At 34.9% G+C, this 13,862-nt stretch overlaps 1 protein-coding gene across 1 annotated transcript in view; it reads left to right on the forward strand.

The window, feature by feature from the left end:
• LOC108572575 (sodium-independent sulfate anion transporter) overlaps positions 1-11,243 on the forward strand; it is a 14,537-nt gene extending 3,294 nt beyond the window's left edge. Inside the window, exons 2-8 of the mRNA XM_017934836.1 lie at positions 3,074-3,258; positions 4,177-4,314; positions 6,335-6,613; positions 7,470-7,779; positions 8,625-8,927; positions 10,000-10,234; positions 10,387-11,243. Of these exons, the coding sequence (XP_017790325.1) occupies positions 3,074-3,258; positions 4,177-4,314; positions 6,335-6,613; positions 7,470-7,779; positions 8,625-8,927; positions 10,000-10,234; positions 10,387-10,654 (1,718 nt within the window). The 3' untranslated portion in view covers positions 10,655-11,243. The remainder of the gene's footprint in view (positions 1-3,073; positions 3,259-4,176; positions 4,315-6,334; positions 6,614-7,469; positions 7,780-8,624; positions 8,928-9,999; positions 10,235-10,386) is intronic.
• The last annotated feature ends 2,619 nt before the right edge of the window (positions 11,244-13,862 follow it).

Below are 13,862 nucleotides of genomic sequence, written 5' to 3' on the forward strand. Positions count from 1 at the left end.
AATTCGCGTCGAAACGCCGACGGAGTGGATTTGTTTCGATAAATCAAGAGGAGTTTTGTGTGCATTGAAATTATGGTGTTGTGTAGGTACTTACATATGAGATCGATATAAGTATACGTAAACATGTTGATATGAACAGTCATGCAGAATTCGGGTGACCGTTTATCAAACCGAGAATTCTGACGGAAGTAGAAATTTTAAAATTCGTACCATGTTAAATGCATTTTTAAACATTTTTTCATTTCATTTAATTCATTATGTAAAGTTTGACATTTGGTTCATTCCTAGTACGGTGTTTCTTAATTTTGTGCAACGTATCCAGGGTGTGCGGCATACGTATATACATATATATTTCGAAATTATTAAAAGTAAAAATGCAATTCTTTGAAAAATACAATTCACAGCTCGTTGGAAACCTTTGTGTGGCACACGTGAGGTATAACGTAATATTTACAAAAGCTGTCTCTCATCTTTTTCAAATATAACGACGTACAAACGCCCTTTACATCGTGTTTCAAATAGTAAATGATAATTATTTTATTTGTAATTAATAAGAATTATGAATCTTTCTACTTACAGTTAAATTAGTAATAATTATTTTAAACATGAAAGGGAAATATTTTTTAACGAAAAGATCTTGAAATTGTAAATATTCCGTAAATTCCTTTGGTAATATTGTTTCGACGCATCGTTAAACATTCCTACTTCCTTAACTGTGAAAGGTACAAAAAAGAAAAAAGTGGTAGATGTACATGTTTATTTTCAAAAAAACCATATTCAGGAGTTTCTATGTCATTTTATGTGGAGAAATGGGAGGCGAGTTTTTTGCAAATATAACAACTGGAAATATAGCTTGCAACATATTATCCAGTCCAACTTGATATATAATATAAATTTATTATGTTACACACACGCACAGTTAGCGTTATCGCATCATTCAGATTTAGAGGTGAAGTAAATCTGCGAGAAAGTGTCGACGAGGAGTAATCTATATATTCGATCATTCTTCACGAAACATTCCACTTTTTCAAATTCCGATAATTTGCAAAATATGGCAAAAGATTTCGTTGAACTTATTCGAGCAATTTCACACGCTTCGACAGTTTCTGCTCCGAAGCGATAACGCTCCAACATTTTTCTAACATTTGTTCGACTAATTCGTAAATCAGGTACATAAATTTCACGTTTGCAGTTGCAAGTCTACAATGAATTTAGCCTTCTGCGAGTTTCCTCAGCGTGTCTTCAACCCTACCGCCGCGGTACATTTGAAACGTTGTAAAATTGAAATTCCAAATGAAAATTTTTAAATTCGTCGTTTTAAAAATTCAAGCGGAAGCAGGCGGAAAAGAAGAATCGAGGCATATGTCGAAGCGAAAGTGTGCCAAAGAGCGCACAGTGCGTGAAAATTTTCAAAGCGACTATAAGCTCCAAGGACACACTGCGAGAAAATATTCAAAGCGACTATAGCAGTGAATGCATATTCTCTTCTATTTGTTAATTTTTCCATTTTCTTTCGAATACAATTTTAGGTCGTACCGACATTTCGGTCATTAGCGGCCATAGTTGGCGGTTGTTCTACATTTCACAATAGAGGTTTCCTATTCCACGTTTCTATTTCTTATTTTACGAGAAACAACGGCAGCTTCACGGTGTTTTATTATTATAGTCATTTCACGAAATCCGCTGACATCACGAAGCCACTAACGATGTAAAGATTGCAGTCAATGTAATGGATATGTTCTAATGTCTCCTTATCGAGGACTTAATTTCAGTTCTCTGCATATTTCATCCGGCGTTTATTGTGCAAGAATCGAAGTTTCGTTTCATCCGTCCGAGCGACCGGATTGTCGACGAGACGAGCTCCTTTTGCGTAGAATATTTCTAGAAAATATCCGTTCCATTTTCAGACGTGATTGTTAAAAGAATTTGTTCATTTCGAAGTGAAGGTTCGCCGTGAAAGAATTTAGTGAAAAATGTCGGGAATGACGTACGCTCCCGTTTTGACGAGTAAGAATTTTTCAAAGAATCATTCTGCATCCTTAAAATTGCCGGTAATATTTCTGCATGGTGGTAAAAATATTCAAACTTTTATCTAGGAGACTGTTTAAATTTTCTTTTTAAGTTAGTACAAATTACTATTGCACAGATTAAAATGGTACAAAGCGAAGAGAACGGTCTCTGTTCGTACACTAAGAGACTTTAAAGGTATATTAAAGTTGATATTAGCGATAGCTTTTCAACAAAAATCGAAAAATGGAAAATGTAAAAAGAAGAAAGATCAAATGAAATCTAATCTCGTTACTAAAAACAACACTTGAGAGTGAAATCGAGAGAATTGTAGTGATTAGTGACTTGTTAGAGATAACTGAATTCTTCACAGCTAAGCTATCTCCAAGATTTATTTCCCTGAAATGTTCGAAAGAAAAAACAATGTTATTTATTTTAGAGTAGTTATACTGTACGGTGATAGAGTTAGAGTACAGGGATTACCGCTAAGTACAATTCAGTTACAGCAAATTTCGGTAATGTGCGATGTGGGAATTATAATTTCACCATAGCACAACCCGCGATATACCTGAACTATATTAAAATATCATCACGCGATATTAATTCATCCGGTATAGAAATAAATCATCGAACAACGCCACGTCCATAAATCCCGATTTATTCCGATAATATATTATGCAATAGGATTTTAACTCACGCATATCGGTAAACGCGAGAACTTAAACTATAATTTCATTATTACCCGGCATATTTCCAGGTAAACAATTTGAAAGAACTTATCGGAACAACATAGTTCGTGCATTATTCTCACGGATAAATTCGAGTTTATCCGGCGAAGTTATCGATTTATCCGCTAATACGTATATTTATCACCGTTCAACGGTGTACAGTGTTTGTCGATAATACCGATCGGTGGTAAATCACGAAAAAAGTAGAGGATATCTGTACTATACTCTCTGTGTACAAATAACGATCTTGGTTAACATCGGTTGCATAAGTCGCGTAATTAGTTAGGAAAGTAATTAATTCGCCGCAAATAAATTGCTCGAACTTGCGAAATTTCCAGGGAGGAACGTGACTTCGAGGTTCGATTCGAAGCAGCTACTTCTACGGAGGATACCGATCCTATCATGGCTACCCCGATACACTTTATCCAAACTTCTGCAGGACGTTTTGGCAGGATTGACCGTTGGTTTGACTGCTATACCACAGGGCATAGCTTATGCAATTGTGGCTGGACTTCCAGCTCAGGTGTGTGTACTCAGTGTCTGATATTGTTAGGAGTTTCTTTCGAAACGAAGAAGGAAAATCGAGAAAAAGGATTTCGATTCTTTTCGGGCCTCGAAAGTTAGGACACTCTTTTGGTATTCCATTCGTTGTCTCGTTTTGCCTTCTGCATAATACTTGTTGTCTTATTTCTTCCCCGCTAGATTTTTCACTCAGTAAAATGCGTCTTTCGAGGTAATTACGAGATTTTTATACGATCTCGTCCTTGCAAGCAAGACGGTTAAAATAATTTGCAACATTTTAAACACGATAATTATGTTTGCGCAAAAATAATTAAAGGTCCGTTTACTCAGATAATTGTACCGCTTAATATGCTTTAGAAACTTCAACAAGATCTACATTAAGGTAATTACATCGGGGTAATTAGTAAAAGTATCACTGTAATAAAGCTGTATCAAAGGAAGCAAGCTTTTCGGTGACGTTTTGTGTAAATAAAAATCCTCCTCAGACATTCTTTTCACATTTTCGAAATTGTTAATTGAAATTTTTAATTTTGTACGTTGAATTATTCCCGACGACATACCACATGTACGAAAGCTACAGTTTCGCGGAATAAATTAATTTAGCCCCGTTCGATAATGCGCGTTTGTTTCTTCGAATTTGAAATAAAGCCTACTGTTGCTTGCCAATAAATTTACATTTCGAACAGAACGGAAACAAAGAAGAGGGGAAATAAAGAAGGGACAATACACGGGTAAAAGATAAAAGAGAAATGTGCGCGATGCATGATTTACCTTGCAAATGTAGCCCGCGTTGATCTTCTTCGACGATCGAGGAAAAAAAAGAAAAAGAAAAACAAAAAAATACGGGCAGTTACATCGAATCGACGATAAAAATCCGAAAGGCGAGTCTCGTTAGGTGGTGAACTTTTGTGAACTTCAGTACGGCCTCTACAGCAGTTTCATGGGGTGCTTCGTCTATTTGGTGTTCGGTAGCTGCAAAGACATCACTGTTGGACCTACGGCAATAATGGCTTTACTGTCGCAGCACCATGTTATAAGACTTGGAGATGATATCGCAGTAAGTGCATCACCGCGTTTTTCACGTTTCCCGTACGATCAAGCTGTCTGTTTTCGAATTGAAAATCCCTTTACGAACGGTTGTGGAATAAAATTGAACGATAAAATTGCTTTTCAAAGAGGGTCTCCTCCTTATTTTCTCAACATTCTACTGAATAATGGATGTGTAAACGCGCTATGTTTAGTAAATACTATAATGCTTGGTGTGAGCCCGCCCATTTGCCAGCTCGGTTAACTTCGCGAAACGAAAAATCGAGAGAATTGATGAAATTATGTAGATCAAATGTAAATACTTTTTATACCGTTGCGTTGGAAACAATTAGCGTTTCAATTACATTGTCGCAACGATTTGCTTTAGAGTATGGAGTTAGACACATTGGTTTTTAAAATCAATTATTTATCGTTCAATGGCCATTCAAATTTTTGTCATTTAGTGGAGGAAATTTATTTCAAATGTAAAAAGTTTTGGCGCTAAAATTTGAAAAGTCGAGTTAACCACGATTCACACGAGAAGTATAAACGATTCGATTGTTCATCGAGTACACAATTTTTGTTTCGAGATGAATAGTAAATTTTCGTAGGGAAATGTGCACGTAAGATAGTTATTATTAATCACTTTTACAAAGTGAACTTTTGATCTACGATAACACGAGACGAAGCGTATCGGGTCAGTGTGTTTTGTAGTATTAGATTACGAAGTTTTTCTCATCCGCTTTTCCCGCCGAGACCTTTCTCTCTTATTGTTAAGCTGCTATCTATTTAAAAGTCTGGCGAACTTCCTTGAAGAAATGCTACTGATTAATTTCAAGAGCGAGGAAATTTTATTCGAAAAGTTTATTCAATTCAAAAACAGCAAGTCCTTTGCATCAAGGAGTAAAAGCTTATTGTTCCATGAAACTCGTAAGAATTTCTTCGCTAGCTCGGAGAACACGTGCATTAAAATTTATACGTGAAAGTATGAGATATCGTACAATTTGTTTATTGCCATCTTTCCATTGGAAAGTGTGGATTAAGCATTCAAAGTAAACTTAGTATTAATAATTTGCAAGTGAAGTATGTGTAGTTAGTGTACGTATAAAAAAATTTGTATACGTAATTCAAATGGTTTCAAAGGGTGAATTAAGATGGAAGATATTGGAAATGGGTTATGGAATTAAATAGTCTTTTATCTTTGTAATATACGATTTTATTTACGGTCTCAGAGGAAACGTCTTTACTCTATTGAATCTTCTGAAGGACTGTTTCTAGGCACCCAAAAGAAAGTTGGGGTCCCCTTATACCTAGAAACTGTTTACGTTATGGTATGGCATTGTGCCGTGAGTGACTCGAAGACGAACACCAGATGCAACCTGGTGGAAGTCCCAGTGCCATTGTTTAAAATAACCCGGAGACATTTTTGTCCTCACTTGATTATTTCCATAGGGTGTTGTTAGAAATAATCCAACAGAAGAAATGGCGAAAAATGAGAGAAAGTTTCACATTTGATTATTTTATGGTCATTCGTGGAAAATTAAGTTTATTAATCATTCTAAGGTAATTCGTGGAAAATTGAAGATTATTCAAGAAATGGGAAAAAACGAAAAGAAGTTAGATATCTGGTTAAAAATTTTAGAGTCAAAAATAATTTTATGGTCATTTATGGAAAATTAAGTTTATTAGTCATTCTAAGGTAATTCCTGCAAGATTTAAGATTATTCATTTGATCATCGTTTGATTTAAAACTTCAGAATCGAAGTTCATACTATTATGCATGTTTAGATACACATCGATGTCTGCTGCAACATACAGCGGAAAAGTATATACACGCATTCATGTGAAAAAGCATAGGTGACTTCGAAAAAGAACAGAAAATGTGGCATTTATAAAAAAAAATTCTTTTTCCCATCTTATTCACCCATTGAAACCATTTAAATTGCCATTTAATAAAAATTGTCTCGTACCTCCATAGTTGGAGAAGATAATTAGGTGCCCTGCGTTTCACGTCGCCCACACTCTGTGTATATTGTTTAATTTACTTTCAGGTGCTTCTGAGCTTCTTGACAGGATGTGTGATACTGTTCATGGGAGTACTTCACCTGGGATTTCTTCTTGAATTTGTTAGCATGCCAGTAATCTCTGGATTCACTAATGCAGCTGCCATGATAATTGGAACATCTCAACTGGGCACGTTGTTTGGTTTGAGTGGCAGAAGCGATTCGTTTATCGATGCAATTGTTAAAGTTGTCAATCACGCGAACGAGATTACTCCCTGGGACCCGTTATTAGGAGTCTGTTCTATGATCATTCTTGTTTGCTTCAAGGTAAGCTTAATGCTTTTCACCGTTTTCAATATATTTAGGTCATCCGATAAGTTCGTGTCGAATTTCATAATTTAAATCAATATTTCTAACGATAAGAAATTATCCTTTAAATTTGATCAAAAAAAAAACACAAGCGCCATTTCGTTGCATATTTTTTTCTTATTTGGGTGACCATTATGTTGTCGCTGTAGAATTTACTTACCCGAATTTTCATTAAAGTATTTCTCGCTTTCGGCACGAATTTATGGGATGACCTAGTATAATTCAGTATTATGCATTTATTTGGGAAGGATAAAAGTTCCCTTTTAGCGTGAAACTTATTTCCAATTCAATTTTTCGTAGGATTATTCTGAAATTTTGAAATCTAAAGAATTAATTAAAAATTTTGTCTTTAATTGTTTTATTAGATAAATGTTACTCTAAATTTGCTATAAAATTTTCTAAATAAGATAACATACTTTTTACTTTTTACTTTCTTATCTGTTGCAACATAACTTCAATGGCATAAACGAAATGTCATCCATTTAATTTGAGAATCGATTATGCCCGAAAATAATAGCATCCGATATCAAATGAAATATTTCTAATTAGTAATACGCTTACGATTTACTTACAAGCGAAAATCTTTAGTAAATCTTCAATGGAGAGTGAACTTAATTTATCTTCTCCAATAAGATTTCTCATACAAAATAGATGTGCTGCAAAAAATTTCAATTAGATTCGCTCTTCCATTTAGAGCAAAGCATGGGCTATTTATACGGTTTTCTCATTTTCGCAATATTTGTATCATTTTTCAATTTCCGATTATTCCAAGGTTTGCAAGGTTTTAATTAAAACCTAACATTTCTGAAAATAGAATTTGCCCGGGAAGAAAAACGGAACGCCGTTCGAAAAATTCATGTGGGTAACATCGTTGGCAAGAAACGCTGTGGTTGTCATTTTCGGGATAATACTGAGCTATTCGTTGTACGCTTACGATCTCAAACCTTTTAAAATTACTGGGAATATAACGAAAGGTCTACCACCGTTGGAGCTGCCGCCATTTTCTATCGTAAGGGGAAACGATACGTATAATTTTAAAGAGTTAGTCAGTGAACTCGGAAGCACCGTCGTTTCAGTCCCGTTGATCGCCATTTTGGAGAGCATTGCTATCGCCAAAGCTTTTGGTAAGTGGTCGAAAATTACGCGAAAGTATTTATTTAATACACAAGATGTTGAACAAAAAAATCTTTTCACACTGTGTCTAATTATGTCAATTATTAAATGCTTCTGTGTGTCATTTGTACTGGTTGCAATTTCATAAAGGACATTTAATTCTAGAATTTACACATTTGCTTTTCTTTTAACGGTATAGTAATAGTAGAAAGAAAAAATGTTTCTAAATGGAATTTATTTTTTCAACGATAAGACTGGTTACTTAAGAATACTGGAATAAAAATATTTCATAAAGGACATTTCATTCGAAAATCTGAATATTTGCTTTTTTTTCTAATGTTATGCTGACGTTAGAAAGAAAATATTTCTGAATCAAATATATTTTTTAAAAAGTAAGACTGGTTACTTAAGAATATTGGAACAAAAATTAATTTAAGTTTGAAATGGTAGTTAAATTAAAATTAAACGAAATGAAATTACATTGTTTCAATTTCCTGGGAAATGAGATTAATTGTAATGTTCGATTGTGTATATAACATGACGGAAAGTACATTGAATTTCTTCAGTACTTTAATCTCTGTCACTTGATTATTTAGTTTGCTAAGTAAAATCGTAAAAATGACCATTTTTGTTCAATGCCATAAAAACCGTATCTGATAGATTCTCTAACAAGTTATCATTAATAACCGCTTATTATACTATTAACAATTCATTTTTTTTTTTTTTTTAATTCGATGCACAACACGGAAACTTAAAAGGTAACTGAATGCACAGGGTGTTGCTACGTTTACTATAATTTTACGATTAATGCAAATGTAGATATTAATTACCTTGTATTTCAATTTGTCTCATTTAGCCAGAGGGAAGACTGTTGATGCTAATCAAGAGATGCTAGCTTTGGGACTTTGTAACATTTTTGGAAGCTTTTCTCGATCAATGCCAACCACAGGAAGCTTCACAAGGACCGCCGTAAACAACGCTTCGGGTGTAAAAACACCGATGGGCGGTGTAATTACTGGATGCCTGGTGCTTTTGGCGTGCGGTCTTCTGACCTCGACTTTCGAATTCATCCCGAAAGCAACACTCGCTGCAGTGATTATAGTTGCCATGTACTACATGCTTGAACTTCATATTTTCATCGTGCTATGGAGGACCAAAAGTAAGATTCGATTAGGCGGAAACTATGCTCAACGATCACGGCTCCACTTCGGTTTTTCATCTGACATGCCACGCAAAAACGCCTTCAAAACTTAACAAAAGTAACAAAATATCTGACGCGACGTTTTCCCATTTATTAATTAAAATTTGTAATTTCTTTGTGCGCAAAAGTAACGAAGACTCTTTACACGGTACATTGATGTGAAAGAGAGAAATGTGCTCGGACAAAGAGTCTCTGTACGCATTTCTGATTACATGATGATACAATGTAAAAGGCACAATAGCTACTGAAATGTTTCTATACGAATTTCATATCAATTTGATAGTTTTAATTGATTAATTTACGATGTATAATAGGAGACATTCTTGACAGACTGTACAGCCTTGGCGAAAAGTATCGGACACCTCTGCTATTGCAGTTTAATGCGAAAACTATTCCTTTGAAACCTTTCTAACGTTCATCATCCTTTGTCGGCCAGTTCAAAGGAATTTTAAAATAGTTGACAAGGTTTATAGTGGGCCGTAGAACAACTGAGCGATCCGTAGTCTGCATTTTGTGCTTCTTCCTAAAAGTCACAGTTTCCTGTTAGTACTTGCTGCTAACACTCGTTAGCTTGTCTTTAGTTTTTCTGCTTATATTTTCAAAGTTAGAAGGTTTTTGTTGAAATCTGCCAAAAAAGACGTAAATTAATTCTATTTTGAAAAAACAGGGTAAAAGTCAGAAAGAAATTGCTGCGATTACAGCAAAGATGTGGCTCAACAAAATATTTTTAATATTTTTAATAGTGCGATTTTCTCCTAACGCAATCTCCTAATACTTTTGGCCAAGGATCCATATCTCTGAAGAATTAGAAGTTAATCGAGTAATTCTAATTAATTGCAAATGTCGTTAATTTTAATTATTCTCTCATTGATATTCACACGCGAATTTTTTTCTGTCGAAATAACACTCCACGATACTTTCCATCCTCCTTTCAACAGCGGATCCCTTCTCGCTCTGTGGAAAGTTCACAGAAACGACAGTCCACCGCACTCTAGAATTCCAGTAATTTAGCATTTGTTTCCACTTGTAGAGATCGATTTGATACCTTTGACGGTGACTTTGTTGAGCTGCTTGGCAATTGGTCCAGAATACGGCATGATTGCTGGAATCGCGGTAAATCTAATTCTCCTGCTCTATTTCGCGGCCAGGCCTGGATTATTGATCGAGGAACGTGTTGTCGATGGGCTGACAATTCTGTTTGTATCACCGAAACAATCATTGAGCTATCCGGCCGCGGAATATCTTCGTGAACGTGTGATGTCGTGGTGAGTAAAATCATTCGTCCCTCCCCCCTTTCCCGCCTTGTAATTGGATCATAAATCCAAGAAGGCTTGCAGAACTTTCGTCTCTCCCTCACTCTCCCTCTCGCGGCTCGTTCATTTTATTTATCCCGTGACGGGACATTATTGTTCTTTAGGTGTGACGGGAGGGCAGAAACTATTCCCGTGATAGTGGAAGGTCGTCACGTGCTTCGAATAGATGCAACTGTCGCCAAGAACCTTGCTTTGCTTCTGGTCGACTTGGAGGCCAGGGATCAGAAGCTCGTCTTCTGGAATTGGTGCGAGGAAGCCAGGCGAACTTTGATAAGCTACGACGCATCCCTGACGATGTCTTTCAGGACTTCCGGCAGCATAGCACAAATATTTTCAGGTAGAGTCGTATCACCTTACGTTCCACGCGAGTGAAATTCTGAATCTAATGAATGCACGGAACACTTTCCTTGGAATGCGCCCAACCGTGTTCAACGAGAGCCGCCGCTTCTTCTTTTCAACGAAATATACGCGTCTCTAATGAAGCCTCCTGGAACGTTGAACATATATTATTTCATGGTTAAAAGACACGCTTTCGTTGAGAGATTAGTACTTCCTGCAGCTTCGGCCGCTTTCAATTTCACTTTCGATCCACCCGACGATCTGTTGAAGTCGTGCGAATCTTGCAAACGGTCTCTTAGGGTAAGTGCCGTTTCAAGCGACGTCTAAACCAATGATTTTTATGAAACCACGAGCAACCAGCGCTCTATCTTTTTTTCTTTTTTCACCTTAGATCTAAGGGAATAAAAGCGACACGGTTTTAGGTAATATAGAAGGGGGGGAAAAATGAATTTAACGACTCGTACGTTACGGTAACGTCGTTACACGAAAACCCTTAATTGCAATCTCATTAGAAGGAAATTAAACAACATTAGCTTTAAGGATCTCCGCGGTCAATTCAATCTGTATATTGCAGAGTCGTCGTTGCATTACTTTAAATTAGCCTCGTACTTAGCTAGTATCACGGAACACTTTTTCTTCTCTTATCTAATAGAGCGTAAGTAAAAAAAAAATAATACTTCACCGTTAATTTTAATTATCAGCTTCGCGAATGGAGGGTAATATCATTTGTCCCTAATTCCACATGGAGCAATACGAAAAAGCTTCTCCTTGGTTTTATACAGCCACTATTTTAGCCATTATATCAAAATGTACTTATCTTGCGACATTCTGTACTTCTTGTTCCTATCTTTCTTATTTACTCGATTCCAGGCTTCACGTGCTTAAGAAAGAAACATACGAACTATAATAATAATAATAATGTTTTCCTGAGCTCTCTCAGGTAAAGAAGTCTCTTTTCAATTTTAGCACACTTATCGCGAAATAACTATGTGCTCGTGTTTTGTTTTTTCTTCTTTTCTTTTTCCGCGTAGCGATAAGTAATTAAATCCACCGCGTTGAATACCGAATCGTATAAATGACCGGCTATTGAAAGTATCGAAGGATCTCGTTTCGTTTCTACTGTAATAACGTTTGCGTAACCACGCGATGCCAATTGGCGGATGTATACGCGGTGAACCTCTTAACACGATATCAGCTGTTTTTTTTTTTTAAGTGGTGTAAGTCCGATTTTGAAAAAAATCGAGTAATTCTAGTTTCAGCTAAACATGGATGTTTAACGGTTAAATTTTTTTTTATGAGTTCGCGAGGATATTGTGGTGTATTGACTTTGTTGTTATAAATATAAAAAGAAGAGATCTATGTTTAACTGAAACTAGGTTTAACTCGTTTTTGTCAAAATTGCACTTGTACCACTTTCAAGAATAACGGCTGAAATTTGACTGCATAAATACTTCTTTTAAAAATGGTACAAATCCATTTGTAATTGAAAAAATCCCTTGTTTTACTTTAACGATATTAATAATTATCATCGCATAATAAAATTTAACGTATTCAAAATTTTAGAAATATTATGCGAAATTATTGACGTTTGCCAATATTTTTTAATTCATTCAAACGCAAGCCTTTAAGTATCTTAATATAAGAATAAATGGACTTATACTGTTTAAAAGAAAATGGCTCATATGATGATCACCATAGATTATTCTATAGTTCGTGGATCAATCGGAATCTTTTTTACCTCGCATAAGTAATTAAGCGGTTCACCCTGTGTTATCGACCGAGATTGTAATTTCAACTATTGTTACATCTTTTTTTTTAAGATCGAAATTTTTCTTTTCATCGCATATGTGACCGCGTGCTTTACCCTTGTATATCCTGTAGAAAGATTTACGTTTATTTAAATTTGTATGAGAAATTTTTCATCCCGGTTACGTGATCCCCATCGAAAATTACCGACATTAACATATGGTTCTACTATCGTGTATGTACGCGAATATGAAATTACACTGTTCCGAGAGATGCGCAGGAATACCGGTTAAGTTGAATCAAATGGTAATATCTAATATCATTTGTTACTTCATGTACATACCTATTATATATACATATATCTGTCATGTTTGAATAACTTCTTTCAGGGATCTAACGTTGATCGTTTGATAATTCTTAAATATTACACGTCGAAGATGCACAGAGACGCTTACGAATTTCAATAATATTTATAAATACAAGGATCTGAAACGTTAATTTATTAGCGAGGCATTTTTGTATTGACGCATTTATTATTGCTTCTTCATATTTTTACACCGGTTTTGCATTCAAATATAATTATTATTTTGGTGTGCAGGTTTTGAAATAGTACATACATACATGTACATGCGGCTGCTATTTATTGGGTTAGTATTTAAAAAACATTCTAATCGGTATTTTAAATAAATGGTGGGTATTACGTCGATTATTACAAAAACTGTCAGTATTTTCATTAAAATATTAGTAAACATAATAATTTGTCGGTATTTTAAATAGATCGTCAATGTGTATAATAAAATATTCTAATCTAACCTAACCTAACCTAGCAAAAAATTTTAATCCTATTGACCAAAAAATACATTAATACCGATCAAATAAACTGACAAAATGCGATTTAATACTGATAATTAATCATTTAACTGATAAAAATATTCATTTTTACAGACTATTTATTTAAAAAAAGTACCATCAGTTGATAAAAATACTGACCAAATAAATAGAAGCGTACGCATAAAGTCAAGTTTCGTCTGTTGTAATCGAAATAAAATGCTGTTGTACCTGCAGTGACAGTAGAAATACCATTAATAGTCATTTGAAATAGTTTGTTTTGGTATGGACGTACTCAGATTTAGAAAGAGTTTAAAATAGAAGTGCTTGAAATATTCAAGAAAATAGTATTTTTAATTTTATTAATACGTTTGCTATTATACGTTTGCATTATTAAGCTGTTCTGTTGAATGCAATGCATGTTTACGCTTATGAACGTATGACTAGTATTAAATGCGCAAACTATGCATTTTATATGGTGTATAACAGATGTGAATTACGAGAATTGATACATACTGTAATACATATTTGACGCTGCTAGCAAACGTGTTAATTAATATACTAGACTTATTGTTTAGATCTAATGCTTTTAGATTCATTGTAATTTTAACGATTCAAAAATTACGAAATTATCGAACGTATAATTTCGAGGTGAGATTAGGCGCGA

Source organism: Habropoda laboriosa, unplaced genomic scaffold (genome assembly GCF_001263275.1).
Source record: "Habropoda laboriosa isolate 0110345459 unplaced genomic scaffold, ASM126327v1 scaffold147, whole genome shotgun sequence".
NCBI classification, from domain to species: domain Eukaryota; kingdom Metazoa; phylum Arthropoda; class Insecta; order Hymenoptera; family Apidae; genus Habropoda; species Habropoda laboriosa.